Genomic DNA, 20,188 nt, shown 5'->3' on the forward strand with positions numbered 1-20,188 from the left:
CCTCAGGGTTTAGTCAATGACTGGAATTGCACCCTTATCTGCTATAGCTATGATTTTTTTATACTACAGAACATTAATATTTAATTAAAAATTTACAATAAATAAAATATATAGGTCATAAAAAATTAAACTTGAATGCTTCAGACAGTTTTCCATGGAAACTGATTACCGACTTAAGTCATGGCTGAGAATTTGTATTACTTCCTCTGATGATGTTGAATGTAAAAATTAGACTGTGTGGGATATTTGCTGATTTATAAACCACATATAACATACTTGGTTTTCAGAATTGAAGAATATTTACCAAGATGATACTATATCCCAAAAAACAATTGAAAACAACAAATAATATAAATTATTTTAATATTTATTTGTACTTTTGAAATGGCTACCAAAGTTCTATTTTAACAAACAGCATATGTGTATCTAAACTGCGTATCAAACAACATTTTTTTAGTCTCATCCACAAAATTTCTTATTTTCTTTCGTTAGAGTCCAGCTTTTTGTATTTACAGCTTGTTACACTGGATTATCACTATTTACAAAAGTTTTAACTCTTCATTTTTATGTAAAGGTTTAAAATAAGATTCGACATTCTCCTCTGTGACCGCTTCGAGTGTTGCTGGATTCCATTTTGGTTGACGGTTTTTGTCTATTAAAACTTTTAAGGAGAAGTTACAATGAAACGCTTTAAACAATTTTTTTTATATATTTTTAATCGTACCTGCCCTAACCCCTTCGTAAAAGTCATGATTTTTCATGAACTTTTGCGACATTGCGTATTCCATTTGAAGGCAATCTTCCAATTGTAATTTTGCCCCAAGCTGAAGCTGACGTAGTGCTACTTTCATCGATGTGGGAGACTTAAAATGATAATTTGATTTAAAATTCGCTAAATTTTTAAAATGAAAGGCTAACGTCTCACCATTTTGTTTAAAGTATCAATTTGTTTCTGAGCCCATTCGGAACCATCTTTTTTTAACTTTTCTATAATTTCTTCCACAGTTTTCCCGTCAAACAAGTTATTAATTTTGCCTTTAACATGTTTCAGAGCAAATTCTTCATGGTATTCGGATTCCGCCTGCTCGTGATGTTTGGAAAGAACATTGTCAATATCAGATTGAGTAGGCTTCTTCAAATTTAGTAAGTCTTGTTCCAAATGTTTCAACTGTAAAAGTCAATAATAAATGTTTTCTTTTGTTACCATGGTTAATAAATATTTTAAATATTTTTTCAAAGAGAAACTGCTTCTTCAGCCTCATCTTAATACACTCTGATTGTATTAAGATGTGGCTGATGAAGGATCACGGTCGGAAAGCTCCTGAGAGTTTTAATAATATTTTAATAAAACCACGAAGTAGCAGTTTCTTTTTAAAAAAGATTTTAAATATATAAAATTTACTTGGGCACTTGTAATAAAATGTGTAGCAATCCTAGCTCGCCAAACATCACGACCTGTTAGTCGAAAGCCTGTTAATGCTAGGAAATTCCCCAGCTTTCCTGGTAATTTTGGCAAAAAGTAGCTACCCCCAACATCAGGGAAAAAACCTATAATATCAGAAAAATTTTAAAATTTTATATTTTAATTTTTTCTGTTTCAACCTACCTATTGCAGTTTCAGGCATAGCAAAAACAGTTCTTTCCGTAGCAACGCGGAATAAACCATGAACAGATAAGCCAACACCCTATAAAAGTAATAATTGAAGTAAAAATAAATAAAACTTAAGATTTTTAAGTGAGAAATACGTACACCACCCATAGTAATGCCATCCATTATAGCAATATACGGAACTGCCAATGTTCCTTTAATGAACAAAAAAAAAATTGTTTTGTCTATTTTGCAAATGGTTTGAATCGTTTTACCAATTAAATTATTCAATCTATATTCATGCCAGAAAAAATCTTTCGAGAGGGGTCCTCCTTTGTCCTCAGCAATAGCTTAAAAATGTTATAAAGTGTTTAGTTAACTTAATAATCAGTTATTTTTATTCCATTCACCTCTAACATCTCCACCAGCGCAGAATGCCTTATCTCCTTCACCGTTTATGAGTACCATTGTCATATCTGTATCATTATGCCATTTCTACCAAAACAACTGTTTTAGCTGGTGTCATATTTCCCAGTTGAAAAATACTAACTTTTAATTGCGGATAAATCTTATTAATCATTGATAAATTCAAGGCGTTTAATGATTTTGGCCGATTTAATGTTATAATCCCTTTATTGCCAACTTTTGACAAAATAACTTCGTCGGAATCAGATGACATCATACGCTACATTGTGATAAAGAAATTAATTTCCGAAACATGTTCAAGACATTAAGACCCAATTGCTCATTAAAAATACGTTACATATGATATAAATGGAATGCAAATGTGTCTTTTAATGAAATTTGTATGAGTTAAATCTGATTAGTATAACAGGAAAAATTCACGAACCAATACTACACATCTAGCATGACCCAGATGTGAAGACCTAAAAAAATTAAATATAAGTTTTTTCCTCATCTACAATTTTAATTATGAACCAGAATACTAGTGTGAACCTTTTAAACAGGGTTTTGGCTGTGCTTGACAACATTTTGTTCATAAATCTGTACACAAATCAAACAAATTTATTTTGCTTACTATATTTACACTCTTCTAAGAGCCCAAAGTAGTTACTATTTTTAGAAATTTATAAACAGAATTTTTTATCCTTTCTTAGCAATTGGAAAATAAATTTAACCCTTGGCCTGGATATTGCTATCAAAATAACTATTTACCTGTTCTACCTACCTGCAGCGTTTAGTAAATGAACTTTCACCCCGATATTTTCAACCCACAGCCAGTTTGATTTTCAGCAAGTAGTTGTCAGTAAAGGGAAAGGCGTTTAGAGGTCAACATTTCATAACCCGCCTTATTCCTCCTGCGACTAAGTGACAATGTCAGCCTATTGAATTTATATAAAGACAACTTTTCCAATGCAAATCTTTTATTCGATATTTTTACATTTGTAAATTCATTTTTCTTATTTTTTAGCTTTGGCTGCAGTTGGTTGAGCCTTGGCAGTTACTCCTGCTTTCTTGGCTCTAGGCTTTTTGGCCCTAACTGAGCGTGGATGTTTCTTTAACTCTGCAACTTGAACTCCTTGCTTCTTTAATCGCTTAATTTCCCTCAATTTCTTTGCCCTAATGCTGGCAAGAGTCGCTTTCTTTTTCAAAACAGCGGCAAAAGGATTCAACCTCAGCATAACTCTGATATTCTTAAGAGGATTCTTTTTAACACTTCTACGAACCACCTTACGCCTGCAAAAAGGTAATTCATTTTTACACTTGAGATTTATTCACTGAAAGTTTATATATTTCTTACGTTGAGGGCCTAAAGACACGCATAAGTTCATCACTCTTTAAAAGTCTAGCCAAATCAGTATTTGCCATTTTTGGCATTGGCAGACTGTAAATAATACAATTAATAGTTGAATTATTAAGTTCGTAATTATAGGCCATACTTAAAGTCCTTCTTTGTTCTGGATGGATGTTTCCAGGTTCCATAAATAGCATCCAATTTTCTAAAAGAGGATTCTGTCCAGATTACGAACCGTCCTACATGACCACCAGGAGCCAAACGAAGCAAGTTTAGCTTATTAACGTTTAAAAGTTCAATGCCAGGGATGTTTCTAAAGGCCTTAGTTAAACCATTATCTTTATGGTAAACTATAACAGGACCAAGGCGTTGAATACGGCGTCTATTACGCATTTTTCCTTTTCCAGCTCTGAAGCGCTTAGATTTATAAACCTGGAAAACTAATTAAATTTAGTACACAAACTTAGGCAACTAGTTTTTAGATTAATACCTTTTGGATATCAGCCCAAGCCTTGATTTTCTTAAGAAACTGCACGGCTTGTTTGGTCTTGGCTAGATCTTGAATTTTGTCTGTAACCACAAGGGGTACTTCAGGGATTCCATCAATAACATGACCTAAAAGTTAAAATCTGATTTAGCCTGAATTAACAATAAAAAATGTCTAGGAAAATAATAAAATTATCAGAGTTAGAATTGTAATCAAAATTTACATTCATTGCCCAATGCCCTAACAAATTCATCATTGTGGACCATTTTTAGACCAAATTAATGACAGATAATATACCTTTAGACATAACTAATCCTGGTATTCCACTTGCAGCAATTGCGGAGCAAATAGCATAACGCCTTTGCTTAATATTGATTTTGCGGTGCCATCTGCGCCAAGTTTTAGTTGGTGCAAACATGCGTCCACCTCGGCACATGTTGCCAAAAGCACCTTGGCCAGAACGGTGAGTACCACCACCTCTAACCCTAGGAATACGGGCTACAGCTCGTCCAGTTCCCCATGATTCCGCAGATGTTTGATGACCTTAAATTTGTTAAATAAATTACCATATATTCTCCTTACTACTTATAACTTTCATACCAGCTTCCTTAGAAACGGCATAAGGATGGCGACGATTTTTAGCCATATTGTTATGCACGAAGTTGACAACATCAGGTCTAATTGGTGCTTTAAATACCACAGGAAGTTTCACAGTAGCACCAGATGGTTCATTTTTGTCGGAATAGACCGTAATTAACGGCCTCGCCGCTGCTACAGACTGAAAATTTTAACATCAGCGCATGGTTAGGGTTCATAATAGCAAGGCTTAAAATTTTACACATTTAAAATCCTAATTAACGCCATAAAAATTAACTCGAAGCTATATCATTAAGTAAGAAAGTTAGTAGAAATCTTAAATATTATATATTATAAGTATAATTTTTGGTATTGCATATTTACCATAATGTTAATTTCGCCGAAATTCCAAAATCGGGACACGTGTTACAAGCGAGACTCCCAACAAGAAAATGGCGGAGGTTTTTTTCCCGGCAGCGTTGCCAGATCGAAAATCTGAAATTATCGTATCTAGGCCAAAAATTATCGATTTTCCTGGAAAATTATCGTACATTTCTTTTTGGCGATAAATTTTAATTCATACATAAATGCGTTGAATTTAGATGATTTTTTAAAGCACTACAGGAGTTTTATTTCAGGGAAATAAACAAAATGTCTATTATCATTATTAACTGAACTTAATATGTTTAAAAATGTTTTAAAAAATGCGGTAATAGCTAGGAGTAATAAACTCACACTCTGGACTATGCGTACAGAAAATGTATATCATTCATTTTTAAGTAGAAAAGTTATATAAATTAATAATAAAATATAAATCTTTCGTAGGTTTTTAAAAAAATCTAAAGATTATCGTACATTATAGTACGTTGAGGCAGAATTATCGAAATAAAGGTACGATATCGTACGCCATGAAAATTATAGTACGCCCTAAAAATTTTGATGAAATTATCGCACTGTGCGATAATTATCGTACGTCTGGCAACGCTGTTTCCCGGCCAGATTGCCAGAACCACGGCTAACTTTGATCTCGCGCTACAGCGGCCAACACATTCGTCGAAATCCCGCGAGCAAGGATTTTCCTGTACTGTACTATAACGTGTAGGAGTTAAGCGCCACGCTCGGTTTTTATATTGGCTTCAATGTAAAAGCTATTCTAAAAATAATAATCCGCTAGGGGCGCTCACGTCATACACATCTTTTGCTCATAGCTAGGAGGATGGTACGCAGCAAGGTCTATGGAGCTACGCTTCGCTAATATGGGTACGCAGTATTATATTCCTAGCTCATAGGTTAACACAGAAACGTCAACGAATGAGATGGCCGCTCAGACTTGTAAATAGCGGCAGTCCACGGCCCACGCGTCAAAAACCCCTGAAAAAAATCACGGGACTCCTAAAAAAATGTCTTTAGAAGCAGTGGCGCCGATCGCTTTTTTCCCCAATGGGGGCTGAAGCTCACTAATAAACTTGGAATGAGGCTGCTGGCCACACTTTCTTGCTACGGATGCTTAAAAGTAAATGGCCTTTAACATCGGTGGTTTTACCAATGGGGGCTTCGGCCCCGCCGCCCCCATGGGATCGGCGCCACTGTTTAGAAGGGGGTAAAGAGTCTACGGGACTCCCTCAAATTATATCGTTAGTTGTGTAAAAAGAGGGAAAATTTCGAGAATTAAATAAAAAGTAGAATTATTTTTATCTTTGAGGCATCTGTATAGTATACTGACCGCCACTATTTCAGCTCTCCGAATATTAGTCGGACACCCCACTAAGCTAGAGCTCCCCTTTCTACTTATCTGTGAGGCCTATAGAAATTGACAATGACCAATGAAAAATTTCGATAACTTGGGCCTACCAGGGAAAAACCTCTTTTAACTTGAACAGGTGTGGCCCGTGGGGGGAATAATTTCGGGCCGGTCTTAGGGGAAGGTGAGCGAGGCGATTGCCTAGGGCCCCACGCTTCACAGTGCTTTCCGGGCGCCCCGCTTTCAATGTAAAACTATTTTTGGGCCCCTATTTCATATCTAGATATCTAGCGGCCTAGGGCCCTGCACAGCGTAACGGCGGGCCTGAGTATGGAAATTATTATTCCATAATTAATAGTCTTGCTCTGTGCCATTGAAGACCAAAATTTAGCTTTATTAAAATGAATAAAGGTAGAAAGAAAATTAAGCTCTATGGGTTTGGAATGAAGACTTTAATGGTTCAATTAATTATGACAATATGTAAACTTTGATGCTGTAGTTCAATTACTGACTTTTATAATTATCATAAAAAAATTTAGGCTTTGCCTGGTTAGGTGCCATTTATTTTCGAATATAATATGGAGGAATAAAGAGAGATTAAAGAACATATAAATTTAAACGAAGGGGGGGGGGGGGCGAAAAACCACCGTGCGACGGTGAGCGTTAACGGATTAATTTGCGGTTGGGTTTGGTTGGTTTTTTTTCGTTAACGCTCACTGTCGCAACAGTTTTAACTCAGCTTGATTGGATTTTTCTTTATTGTAATGTTTATTTATAGGGTGTGAATGTTGAGTTTGTGTTATGACGGTTGTGGGTGTTGAGTTTGTTATGACGGTTGTGAGTGTTGAGTCTGTTGTGTTTGTGTCTGTTGTGTTGTGTTTGTACGGGCGTTTTCTCTTCAACTTCTTCTTATTGACTTTTGGGACGGACCGAGTGCTGAGTGTTATGGCGACCTCTGAACGTCCAATGGCAGGGTTTCCACCAATTGTTCACGGTATTCGTCTTAGTATCAATTTGCGATTTCTGGGCACCGGCCAGGAATCGAACTCGGATCTGCTGCGTGCAAGAGATTTACTCTAACCACTGAGCTACTATAATTTATTCTACATCATTTTAAATATTTATAAATTATATTAATCTTATATTTAATTAAAAATTTATAAATTATATTAATCTTATATTTAATTAAAAATTTATAAATTATATTAATCTTATATTTAATTAAAAATTTATAAATTATATTAATCTTATATTTAATTAAAAATTTATAAATTATATTAATCTTATACTTAATTAAATATTTATAAATTATATTAATCTTATATTTATTTAAATATTTATAAATTATATTAATCTTATATTTATTTAAATATTTATAAATTATATTAATCTTATATTTATTTAAATATTTATAAATTATATTAATCTTATATTTATTTAAATATTTATAAATTATATTAATCTTATATTTAATTAAATATTTATAAATTATATTAATCTTATATTTATTTAAATATTTATAAATTATATTAATCTTATATTTATTTAAATATTTATAAATTATATTAATCTTATATTTAATTAAATATTTATAAATTATATTAATCTTATATTTATTTAAATATTTATAAATTATATTAATCTTATATTTATTTAAATATTTATAAATTATATTAATCTTATATTTATTTAAATATTTATAAATTATATTAATCTTATATTTAATTAAATATTTATAAATTATATTAATCTTATATTTATTTAAATATTTATAAATTATATTAATCTTATATTTATTTAAATATTTATAAATTATATTAATCTTATATTTAATTAAATATTTAAGTATTTTAATGTAAAATTTGATCGTGATTAGGAATTGAACTCGGGTCGCATTGTTACCATGCGGATAGTTCACCGCCGAGCCATTGACTTCCTTAGAGAAAATATTAAAGTAAAGGAACCACCATTATGATAAGGCGGGTTTTTTTACTAAAAAGATGAATACAATATCTGTGGATATTTTCTATTGAACTTTGTTTTTTAATTTTTGTGAACTTGTTAAAGTCTAAATTGTTTACGTATGAAAATTTAAAGGTCAAATCTTGTTTTAGCGCAGTCAGCAGATAAGATGGTTAAAGGGTAGAACCCGTTAGTTTTTTGTAATGTATTTCCTTTTTTCAGTCTTTTTTTATTTATTGGGTGTTTAGCGATTATTTTTCAAGGGTATTAGTTCATTTATGAAGAAAATATCGAGTTGGATACATCGTGCTCTTACGTTGGTCTGGTTTTTAACTTGGTCGTCATTACTTCGTAATTTATTTTAAACGCTTTCTCGACTGATTAAGATGTTTAATGCAGTTCATCAATTGGGTTCGATAGTTTTTATTTATGAAGAGCCCTAACTATTCCGTCTACGGTCATTTATTGAGCGAGCTGACGTTTAGTCAAGGGGCTTTCTGTGCTTTGTGAATGGTAAGTTTTTGCTTCTTGTTAATACATTTTTAATGGTGTGGATATTTGGATATCTACGATTCCTAATGCAGTCATTGATTTCCTGGGTGTGCGAGTCATTATATGATATTGGAAATTGGACGGTATGTCACAACGTCAACAGGAAGTCTACGAGTCGTCCACTGCCAGATGTCGAATATAGATATTCTACGGTATATTCATCAAGGGCGAGTGTTGAAATAAAATGAGCATTAAAGATGCGGCAACTATTTCGTAAGTGAGAAATATACAAATACCCTCTGTAGATATTTATTTCATTAAAATTTGCTTCGTATTATATTCAACTGATAAACTTGTACTGTAAATAGGGTTAAATTCAATTTGTGCATTGTTTTAGTACGTCTAACTCGCTGTTGTAACTACTTAATTTATATTATTCTGAATAAATTATACTCGGTTGTTTCGTCTCAATTATTTTAATTAAAATTAAAATTTTATACCGGGCGGGATTGAACCGGGATTACGTTTTTAGTAAATAACTCTGAATTGGGGAGATATCTTTAAGGGTCATCTCGAGAAATTAATACCACTAGGGACAACTCTTCCAAGGAGAGGTAAATTGTGGCTTGCCAACTTGTTATATTTACCCTTTCCTTGACCGTTTCTTGATTTTTTCCCCCAGAACCAATTTTCACAATGTAAGCTTTACCAAAATGTAATATGGGAAATAACGATTTGATTTTAAAAAAAAGTTATTCGTTTATTAGATTAAATAATTTTTCTTTAAGTCTATTTAATTGTTTTATTGCTATTTAATATAAAAATATTCTAGGAAAAAATATAACAAAATGCGTTATATTAGTAATAATATACAGGAACCGGGTTGAATAACTAGTCTTGGACAAAATTAAGGCCTTTTTTAAAGTTAAGGAAAGAAAGGTGTAAATATACGAATACCAAAATAAAAAAAATTAACTTTTACAGTTGATGTCTGAATGGCTGATTATCAGCGTGATAGGCTGGGTTTCTACTGGGGCTGACCGTGACAGCCGTGATGGTGGTGGGGCATACGGTCCGGCATGGGTGGGCTACGAATAAAAATTTTTTGGAGATTTTTCGTGCAAATGGACCATATAAATTCAAATTGATTAAAAACAAGTTGGCAAGCCAAAATATACCTCTCCTCGGAAGAATGGTCCCTAGTGGTATTAATTTCTCGACACGACCCCCAAAGATATCTCCGCAATTCAGAGTTATTTACGAAAAACGTATTCTCGGTTCAAACCCTGCCCGGTATAAAATTTTAATTTTAATTTAAATAATTGAGACGAAACAATCGAGTTTAATTTATTCAGAATATTATAAATTAAGTAGTTACAACAGCGAGTTAGACTTACTAAAACAATGCACAATTGAATTTAACCCTTTTTACAGTACATGTTTATCAGTTGAATATAATACTAAGCAAATTTTAATGAAAGAAATATCTACAGATGGTAATTGAATTTTTCTCGCTTACGAAATACTTGCCGCATCTTTAACGCTCATTTTATTTCAACACTCGTAGACTTCCAGTTGACGTTGTGACACATACCGCATGAAAAAGACCAATGCCGTCCAATTTCCAATATCATATAATGACTCGCACACCCAGGAAATCATTGACTGCGTTAGAAATCGTAGATATCCCAATATCCACACCAAATATATTTACAAGAAGCACAGAGAGCCACTTGACTAACCGCCAGCTCTTAAAGCAATAAACGTTAAATTATCATCTTCGAATTAACACAACTATATATAGGTCGTTAATAATACCCGTAAATAAATAACAAAAAACTAACAAAGTGGACCACCCACAGGGTCTACCCTTTAACCCTCTTATCTCGGCTGACTGCGCTAAAACAAGATTTAACCTTTAAAATTTCATTCGTAAAAATACCAGATTAGGCCTTCATAAATTCATTAATAAAAAAAGACTTTATTACCTATTATGCTTACGATGCGTGTCTTAATTTCAGTGAACCTAAGCAGCTATCGGTGGTACTGTGGTAGAGCGCTCGACTGCCAAGCCGAATGGTCTGGGTTCGAAACCTGGGTGGCGCATTTGTTTTTAATCAATAGAGAAACGCTAAATTAGAATTTCTTCGATGCAATAATTTCAATTTCAATTTTATTTCAATTAAACCAAAATTTCGTACTCTATTAAATACGCTTCCGATAAAGCTGAAGGTCTAATTTTCAATAAGGCGTAACAAGTGTCGGTGGTTCTGTGGTAGAACGTCCGCCTGTCAAGCAGGAGGTCTCGGGTTCAAATCACGCCCGATGCGATCGCAAATTGATACTAAGACGAATAACGTGTACAACTGGTGGAAACCCTGCCATTGGACGTTGAGAGGTAGCATTACACTCAGCACTCGGTCCGTCCCAAAGTCATTAAGAAAAAGTTGGAGAGAAAACGCCCATATAAACACATCATGCACAACCATCAGAACACAAACACAACAAATTCAACACTCACAACCTACGCACAAACATTACAAAAACGTAATACACCAAACAGTCACAACGGTGAGCGAAAAAACACCATCCATACCAAACCGCTAATGAATCCGTTAACGCTCACCGTCACACGGTCGTTTTGCCAACCCTTCGAGAAACTGCGTACGCAGTGATTACACTTTGCACCGCAGGCCTGACAGACAAACCCACAGACCCACAGACAGACACGGTGGTTGTATAACCCCTCCTAGGGGACTTTGTCCCCTCGGAGAGGTAAAAATAGATACTGACCTCGCCGTACAAAACCGTTGCGGGATTTCGAGCCGGTGATGGAGTCGCGGGCATTGGAGAAGGAGATCTGAATTTAGAACAGTTGTTGTAACTATTTTTTTGGTTTTAAAAAAATAACAATTTCATTACGTGGCCTTGGTTTTTGCGTATCACTCACTACAAGGGCTTAGCTGATGTTATCATTAACTTGAAATATTTCCTAAATTTAAGCTGATCTCTTAGTGATCTTTTTATATTCAACAATCTGTTTATCACTTTATCGCTAAAACAACCGATAAATTTATGAAAACAATTGCGGTCAAGGAAGTTAAAGATTTCACATTTGCGTTGATTTCGATGTTTTTCAGACCGATTTTGAGAGCTCGTAACTCTGAAACGGAGCTTTTTAGGACCATGGTTCATATGACATTTTAAACTCGTAGGGACCGATAGAATAACATATAAAAATTTCGGTACTTTTATCCGTAACACGCTGTAAATCTAGAATACGCAACTTCATTATTGGCCATACAGTTTACTTTGCCTTCAGATTAAGCCACTTGATGTCGCGCACTACCGCGAACCTAAGCCTGATCTTCATTTTTCTATTACACAGTTTCAGCAGATAATAACACAACCGTAATCCCTGTCATCTACGACTTTCCTGTTCTAACGTTAGGAAAAACCGTAAACGTTCGTGTTTACGCATGTTTTATAAGCTGCTAAAAATGTCGACTATCTTACAGTTGAGAAGTCATTTTTGAAATAAGATGGGGCAGTCGTTAACCTAGCCCTAACGTTAATATTTTTATATTGAACGCCCCGAACGCTTGATACTGAATATTCGCCATATCTTCAAAAGGAGTGCGGTGCAATGAAAACTAACTGCAGTGCATAGTAGTGCATTGAGGGTGCAATCAATTGTGGTTGTTATTTTATCAATATCAGATGTGGGGGATGTCGTTAATCTAGCCCCCACGTAAATATTTTAATATTAGACTCCCCGAACGCTTGATATTGAAATACGTCATATCTCCAAAAGAAGGGTGGTGCAATGAAAACTTACTGCGGTGCATAGTACTGCATTGAGGGTGCAATCTATAAGACGCGTTAAAATTATCAAATTGTAATACGAGGGGACCGTTGTTAAGCTAGCCCCCAACCCTCCCAAAAACATTTCGTTATTATTTTAACTAATACCCTAAATTTCCTTAACGAGTGCGGTGCGATTAAATATCTCTGTGGTGCATGGTAGTGCATCATTGGTGCATTCGTTTAGTCACGTTTTAATTATCGAAAGGCGGGGGCTGTCGTTAACTTAGGCCTCCAGCAAATATTTACATTTTTTATAAAAGCTTGGAAAGAGCAAATACAATTATATATCCTAAAGCGGTATGGTGCAATGAGAAATCTCTGTTGCATGGCAGTGCATCGTTGGTGCATTCGATAATTCACGTTTTAATTAAGGAAATCGAAAGTGGGGGGCTGTCGCTAACTTAGCCCCCCCCAGCAAATAATTTAATTTTATTAAAAGCCTGGAAAGAGCAAATTCAAATATATATCCTAAAGGGGTATGATGCAATGATAAATCTCTGTGGTGCATGGTAATGCATCGTTGGTGCAATCGTTTAGGCGTGTTTTTATCAATATCGAATATTTCGGCACATCAATATGATATCTCAGATTACCGGTACTGATTATAGTTGAGTTTGGCCCTAGTGAGTAAGACGCGCTAGTTAAGTCATAAATAAAATTCGGGTTAAAATAATTTATCAAATTAAATGTAAGGTTATAGGATATACATAATTATCACAGTAACGACACTGAGTCACTTTAAAATGACAGTTCCCATCATCGGACTGTCTATATGTAGTGTCTACAAACGTCACTTCGGGGCACAAACCGTTTCTCTTGCCGCGAACTGCCTTCACCGTCTCCCATGACTAATTGGTATAACGGAATTACCGGCTACCACGATTTATATGTTGCCTCGTAAAAGCTATGTCGACCCACATTAACCATTCAGATAATGAATAAAGATATAATTTGTGAAGTAAAAGTAAACCCGGGGACGATAGAGAAAAAAACTAAAATTAGAACAATAATAAAAAACTAACAACGACGCGGTGATTTTAAATGTAAATAGTTTTTTAGTCTGGAGGGGCGTACTGGGGTGGAGTGTCTCGAAACACACAACTTGCTGAGGGCCCGCCGGTAAGGTGTGCTTGGTACGTCCGAGCTTTCAGGAATGTTTGCATAGTCTGTCATGAAGCCAAAGGCGGGGCGGCGAGGAAAAAGCGACCCGCGGCACAGAGGGAAACCGCCTTTCGCTTCGTCAAACCACCTCAGTAACGATTCGTTACTGAGGTGGTTCGACTATCTATTTTCTCAAAATCTATCAACCCTGAGAGTTGGGCCGTGTTTGTCCCAACACGCAATACACCCGAAATTTTCACTCTTTCCCCCGCGAATTTCGGAGGGGGGGGGGAATCGTATGGGGTAGTTTCAGCATGGAAGAAGTAGAGAAGGAACGGCGGCCTCATGTTAAAAAACCTGTCGCAAAAAGCTTTAGAAATTGCCTTTTTTGTTCATTCCCCCCATACTTTTACCCGGCATCAAGTTTCGTTTGCGCAACCCTCACGCGCATCCTACCATATGTTATTTGTCTGAATGTCCGTAAGGTACAACTTATTTGTTTGGTCCTCAACTGGATACTGTTCTTAAAATTTTAACGGATATTTTTTCATGTGTAAGGCTTAGGTAGCTTAGGGCAAATTGGGTACCACGGTAATCACATGGGAAAAAGGGCAAGGTGGGTAAAACGGTAATCACATGGGAAAAAGGGCAAGGTGGGTACCACGGTAATTACACATGGGGAAAATTAGGAGGGGGTACCCCGGTAATTATCACATGGGAAAAAGGGGTTGGGGGGCGTACTGGGGTGGAGTGCCTCGAAACACACAAGTAGCAGAGGGCCCGCCTGTAAGGCGGGCTTCTCGGTTAGTTATATAATAGCCGATTCAATACATTATGGAAATTTGCTATTAATAGCCGATTCAATACATTATGGAAATTTGCTATTAAAAGCCGATTCAATACATTATGGAAACCACTTATGAAAATTTGCTATTAATAGCCGATTCAATACATTATGGAAACCACTTATGAAAATTTGCTATTAATAGCCGATTCAATACATTATGGAAACCACTTATGAAAATTTGCTATTAATAGCCGATTCAATACATTATGGAAACCACTTATGAAAATTTGCTATTAATAGCCGATTCAATACATTATGGAAACCACTTATGAAAATTTGCTATTAATAGCCGATTATGAAAATTTACTATTAATAGCCGATTCAATACATTATGGAAACCACTTATGAAAATTTGCTATTAATAGCCGATTCAATACATTATGGAAACCACTTACGAAAATTTGCTATTAATAGCCGATTCAATACATTATGGAAACCACTTATGGAAATTTGCTATTAATAGCCGATTAAATACATTATGGAAACCACTTATGGAAATTTGCTATTAATAGCCGATTAAATACATTATGGAAACCACTTATGAAAATTTGCTATTAATAGCCGATTATGGAAATTTGCTATTAACTCCCGGACAAATTTCAAATCGCTAAGAGAAATACTCACTATTATATATTTAATTGGATGATACATCATTGGATCGGGGTAATTAAAGGTAAGAAAATTAGGCCTTCCACAAGCTATTTTTTTTACATTTTTCTAACTGGGTTTTATGGAAATTTGCTATTAACCCCCGAACAAATAAATTGCTATTAAAAAATTCAAGACATTATGGAATTAGGATCCTAAGTTATAAACTAGTTCTTAAAGGGGAACGGCCAAGCTTTAACCAGTTAGATAGCCCTATAGCCCATTAAAAACTAAAATTTATGGCGAAAATCGCATAAAAAATATTGAATGGTTAATTTTTAATAAAATAAAGAAATTTCGGGAAATCGAAAAGCGCGCGTCCGCCGCGACACCTGGTGAGAAACCGGTGAGACACTCCCGGCTCGATTAAAATCGACCATATTCCTATTTACGCCAAGCGGTGAAAAGGAGGAAGCTCATCGGGGGACAATGGAGTTTTTGTGCGGGCCTAATAGATTCAGAGGGCTCTGACCGATTATTGAGTAGTCTCTGATCGTAGATTGTTAAAATGGCGGCGTAGTTACACTCGACGTTTGTTTTGACAGTTTTTTCGACTGTTTCCATTACAAATTTTTGTCGTACGATAAAGATAAGTTATTTATTTTATTCTTTTATACTTGCACTTTACTTGTAATAAGATTCTAGGGTGAAATTCGATTTCTATCGTTTTCCCCAGTGGCGTCACTAGGATTTCCAAACTGGTGGCGCTTAAGCCGTAAGCACTTGTCAGGGCCATCCCATTAAGTGATATGGGGGAGGGGGGGGGGCTCCCAAAAAGGTTTGTAAAGTTTAAACATTGAAGCCGGCTAGGAAAAATGAAATTTTTGGTGCCCATTTTTAAGTTAGAAGAAACATTTCGCCAAGTAAATTGTAAAAATTCTGAATTTTAGGAGGCGCTTTTCAGAAATTTTAGGTGGCGCTTTAGAAATTTTACAGGTGGCTTAAGCGCCGCCTAAAACACCCTAGCGACGCCACTGGTTTTCCCCCCAAAGGTATTTTCCTTAAGCCTAGGCAAATATTGCATGAACTATAGGCATGGATGAAGGAATATGACTGGAACACGGGGTACAGTCATATTCCTTCATCCATGCTATAGGGTTATTTAAGCTTGGATTAATAATAGGACTACTATTATTATTGTAACCGGCCTCTATCCTTATTTACAAATCATTAAAACGGATAAACGAAGCCCACGGTTACAGTAAGTGTAAGGGCCCGTGATCTACAATTAGGCTTATCGTGCAGTAGTAATATTGGTAGGTATGTGGTTCGATGAATGGTTCCCTTCGGTGAGATTCCTTGCAGTGGTGGTGCGTACTGACTGTTTGAGTTGTTCTGCCACTGTTTTGCGAGTTGTTGTTTGCAGATCCTCAGGAGGGTTCTGAAGTTTCGGAGGGATCGGCATTCGGCTAGGGCTACCCTTGGATGATTCTGTGGAGTCTTGTAGTAATTCATTTAGGACATTTTCATATATGTCGCCTGAAATGCTGTCGGTCGACTGAGGTGGTGTCACTTGTCCCAAGTCCATTGCTTCGCTGAGGTCGTCCGCACTGAGATTGTCAATAGTAGTTGCATCGATGTGGAGTAAGCCGGCATGGCTGAGGATCCAACGTCCTGGTAGGGTTTTATGCGGTTCGAGAGTTCTCAGTCTGGGATAATGACGTAATCCACCGTTATGTTCCAAACAAAAAGAACACGGGCAATACTGGAGTGACGCAGCCTTCAAAGTCCAGGGTCCTATGACGAGTAGGGCTCGTCGGTCTTTGACGACAAGGACGTTTTCTAGTGTTATCTTCTTATACAAGATTTCAATTTCCAAGGACCTTAACTTCCCTTTTAGTAGCCACTTGGGGAAGTGGTTCGCAAGTGTGTCAAAGTTTTTGAGATCTTCTTCTGCAATTACTTCGTACTCTGTATAATGCAACTCCTCGGCTAGGGTGGAGGTTATGATTTCAAATGGGAAACTTAAGTTGATCAGAGCAGGCACGAGTTCAGTCATTGTATCATGTTTCTCGTGGCAATATATAAGCACCTCATGGGTACCAGAAAGTCCTTGAAATAAAGATTCTGAGATTAATGTTGATTATAGTTTGATCCCGGCCTGACGTATCCTCTCCCAGGGAGGTTGTGATACGGCCTCTCGGGTGAAGGTAAAATCCGACGGAATTACATTTACTATTTGGTTAGCTATTAGGTATCGTTTAACATCGGGTTATGACCGTAGACGGCAATTCGGATGCAGGGGTGGATAATAATAAATATCCAAGGGCGGCCCCTTTTTCGTTACCGTTTTTCGGTGACACAGTTCCCGAATCCAACCCAGAGTCAAGGGTTTCAACCACTTCTCATCGCCCTGCGGAATATCGACCTCTGGTGTTGGATCATCAGGGTCTCCGGGCAGAGATGAAGACGACTCTGAGTCGGATTCACTGTCCGAAGATGCCGATGGTATTGCCGCGACGTCTCTGATGCCTGTTTCTTCTGAAGTTGTCGGAACCTCTAGGATTGAAGATGGTTCCCTGGTGTCATCCTGTTCGGCCATAGAGTCTTCAACCTCGGCGTCGACGTCTTGTGCAACTGGAACATGAGTTGATTGCACGGAACCATAAGGTTGAGGCTCATCAGCGGCGTTGTCAGCCTCATCAGGAATGATAACATTGAAATTGGTCCAATACAATTTCAACTGGCTGATGTGTTTGAGACCTCTGTTGACGTTAGTCAAGGCGTCTTCCAATTCGTACACGAGTGGAGTGACTTGTCGGATGACACGAAATGGCCCTTCCCATTTTGGACTTAATTTCGCGGCATGATATGTCGCGCCCTGGGAAAGGTCGTGTGTCTCCAGCCACACTAGTGTACCCACTGGAAGCTCCATGTCCTCACGTCGTTGATCGTAGTACTTCTTTTGATGTTCCTGTGCTCTTCTCATGTACATCTTGGTTCTTTCGAGGTCATCGTTAAGTTGCTTGAAAGAACGGTCGTGGTGAATGATCTCCGGGGGATCGTTATCGCTGTCCAGGGAGTTCCAGGGCAAGCGTGGTTCACGGCCCATATTCAGATAGAATGGAGAACGGCCTGTCGTGTCCTGCGGTGCAGAATTGATGGCGAATTGCAAGAATTCTAAGGACTGATCCCATCGTCGACATACATGGAAATCATTTCGCCAATCACGCGATTCAACCGCTCTACTATATTGCTCTGGGGATAATACCCGCTAGTAGTTTTCATTTTGACCTTCAAAAGTTTACAAGTCCCATAAAGTGGATACAAACTGGCGGCCTTGGTCGCTAAAGATACGTCTTGGACAACCCCAACGCAACACAAGCTTTGTGAACGCATCGCAGCATTTTTCTGCTGTGATACGTTTCACCGGAACCAACTCCACGAATTTCGTAAAATAGTCCACGAAGACAATGAGGAACCTGTTACGTCGGACAGTCATCGGTAAGGGCCCTAAAATATCGACCCCTACCATGTCCCAGGGACCCGTTGTTTCAGTGGACATCATTAACCCGGGAGTTTTTCGGTTTCTACTTTTATATTGTTGACAAACAAGACAGCCACGTACATAATGTTGCACGTCCTGCCTCATTTTGGGCCAGAAATACCTAAAACGTACCTTGGCTAAAGTCTTATCGCGTCCTCTATGGGCGGACGTTGGGTGGTCATGTAATAACCGGAGAGTTTCTTTTCGAAAACGTAGCGGTAAATAAATCTTCCGCGGTAAGGTCCCCCACGGCCTTCGGTATAACACGCCATTTACTACTTCGAAAAGTCTGCCCAATTTTTCATTTCCCTCAGCTAATTTATCGATGATTTCTCTCGTTTCCACGTCCTCATTTTGGGCGGTTTGTACATCGGATAAATCAAATACGTGAGGAGGGGGAGGTAATATTATATTATCCCCCTGATTGTCGGGATTCATATTTCGAAGCTCCATGGCTGCCAGACTGATCGGCGCGCGATAAAGCGCATCCGCTACTACGTTTTCTACTCCCTTTTTATAAACAATTTTAAATTGAAATGACTGCAAAAACATAGCCCATCTTACTAGGCGTGCATTTGGATCTTTTACGTTATATAACCACTGTAGTGACTTGTGATCCGTCACCACAATAAACGGTAAACTTTCCAAAAAACATCGAAATTTTTCCTTTTCCATAGTTGTGTAACGCGATTCGGCAGCGCTTAAAAGCCTGCTCGCGTACGCCAACGGGACCTCAACGCCGTCTTGAATCTGACTTAGCATCTCGGCCACTCCCAGGTCAGAAGCGTCCGTAGTCAATATGCACGGACTTCCTGACCTATAAGTCGAAAGTGGTCCAGCGCGATATATCGCGTCTTTCAATGATTCAAACGAGCGCTGCTGTTCGGGTCCCCATCGGAAAGGAATATTTTTACGTTTAAGCCTATTCAATGGTTCAGCCAAAATCGAGTAGTTTGGAATAAAACGGGAATGCCAGCCTGTAAGAAATTTTTCGATGGCTTCGAATCTAGATTTGTCTATGTGGATTCCCGTCTCGTTAACTATGTGGCCCAGTATTTTAGCTTCGGTTCTTGCAAAATCGCATTTTTCAATTTTTAAAGTTAAACCGGCATTTCTTAATTGTGCTAATACATATTCTAAATTAATTCGATGTTGATCCCAATCATCAGAAACTACGAGAATGTCATCCAGATAGACACATATATCAAACTGAGCGCCATCACGGAATAGTTCGTCCACCAACCGCTGGAATGACGATGGCGCATTTGTGAGTCCAAACGCCATTACGTTGAATTGGTATTTACCGGACTCCGTGATAAAAGCTGTTTTCGGCGCGCTATCTGGATGCATTTCGATTTGCCAATAACCTGATCGTAAATCTAATGCTGTTATAAATTTCGCTTTTTTCATTCGACTAAGCATTTCTTCGATTCTCGGAAGGGGATACGGGTCTTTTCTCGTTATCTTATTTAATTTGCGGTAATCGACACAAAATCGAATTTTACCGTTTTTCTGATATACTAATACGACGGGGGACGCCCAGGGACTAGTCGAGGGTTTTACGACGTGATCTTTCAACATTTATTGAATTTGTCTTTCAATTTCACGTCTTTTTTCTTCACTAACCCTGTATGGT

The 20,188-nt window shown here is 37.1% G+C and overlaps 2 protein-coding genes across 4 annotated transcripts; both read right to left on the reverse strand.

The window, feature by feature from the left end:
• Positions 1-346: 346 nt before the first annotated feature.
• Positions 347-2,901, reverse strand: Hibch (3-hydroxyisobutyryl-CoA hydrolase). Of its 3 annotated transcripts, none has more exons than XM_090163648.1 (12): positions 2,765-2,901; positions 2,546-2,593; positions 2,439-2,475; positions 2,139-2,273; positions 1,999-2,083; positions 1,864-1,938; positions 1,751-1,803; positions 1,607-1,685; positions 1,403-1,548; positions 926-1,168; positions 725-863; positions 347-661 (listed from the first exon to the last, which is right to left on the reverse strand). In XM_090163648.1, the coding sequence occupies exons 2-12, from the start codon at positions 2,587-2,589 to the stop codon at positions 540-542; spliced, it is 1,158 nt and encodes a 385-aa protein (XP_090019774.1). In that variant the 5' UTR covers positions 2,590-2,593; positions 2,765-2,901; the 3' UTR covers positions 347-539. The 3 variants fall into 3 exon arrangements, with proteins under 3 accessions (XP_090019774.1, XP_090019773.1, XP_090019775.1); XM_090163647.1 differs by having other exon boundaries at positions 2,778-2,890; XM_090163649.1 differs by lacking the exons at positions 2,439-2,475; positions 2,546-2,593; positions 2,765-2,901 and adding an exon at positions 2,352-2,427.
• Positions 2,902-2,955: 54 nt separating this feature from the next.
• RpL4 (ribosomal protein L4) lies at positions 2,956-4,898 on the reverse strand. The gene is made up of 7 exons (XM_090163646.1): positions 4,792-4,898; positions 4,432-4,609; positions 4,129-4,374; positions 3,835-3,959; positions 3,490-3,776; positions 3,351-3,434; positions 2,956-3,286 (listed from the first exon to the last, which is right to left on the reverse strand). The coding sequence occupies exons 1-7, from the start codon at positions 4,792-4,794 to the stop codon at positions 3,010-3,012; spliced, it is 1,200 nt and encodes a 399-aa protein (XP_090019772.1). The 5' UTR covers positions 4,795-4,898; the 3' UTR covers positions 2,956-3,009.
• Positions 4,899-20,188: the final 15,290 nt, after the last annotated feature.

Source organism: Leiobunum rupestre, chromosome 11 (assembly GCF_980474605.1).
Source record: "Leiobunum rupestre chromosome 11, qqLeiRupe1.1.hap1, whole genome shotgun sequence".
NCBI classification, from domain to species: domain Eukaryota; kingdom Metazoa; phylum Arthropoda; class Arachnida; order Opiliones; family Sclerosomatidae; genus Leiobunum; species Leiobunum rupestre.

Excerpts from the sequence above, each read along its gene's own strand:
- Hibch (XM_090163648.1), bottom strand. The coding sequence starts at position 2,589 with ATGAACAAAATGTTGTCAAGCACAGCCAAAACCCTGTTTAAAAG. Across the intron at positions 2,274-2,438 it reads ATGCTAGATGTGTAGTATTG|CGTATGATGTCATCTGATTC; the intron begins GTTCGTGAATTT and ends ATCACAATGTAG. Across the intron at positions 1,939-1,998 it reads CGCTGGTGGAGATGTTAGAG|CTATTGCTGAGGACAAAGGA; the intron begins GTGAATGGAATA and ends AACATTTTTAAG.
- RpL4 (XM_090163646.1), bottom strand. Across the intron at positions 3,435-3,489 it reads AGAACAAAGAAGGACTTTAA|TCTGCCAATGCCAAAAATGG; the intron begins GTATGGCCTATA and ends TATTATTTACAG. Across the intron at positions 3,287-3,350 it reads CGTGTCTTTAGGCCCTCAAC|GCGTAAGGTGGTTCGTAGAA; the intron begins GTAAGAAATATA and ends ACCTTTTTGCAG.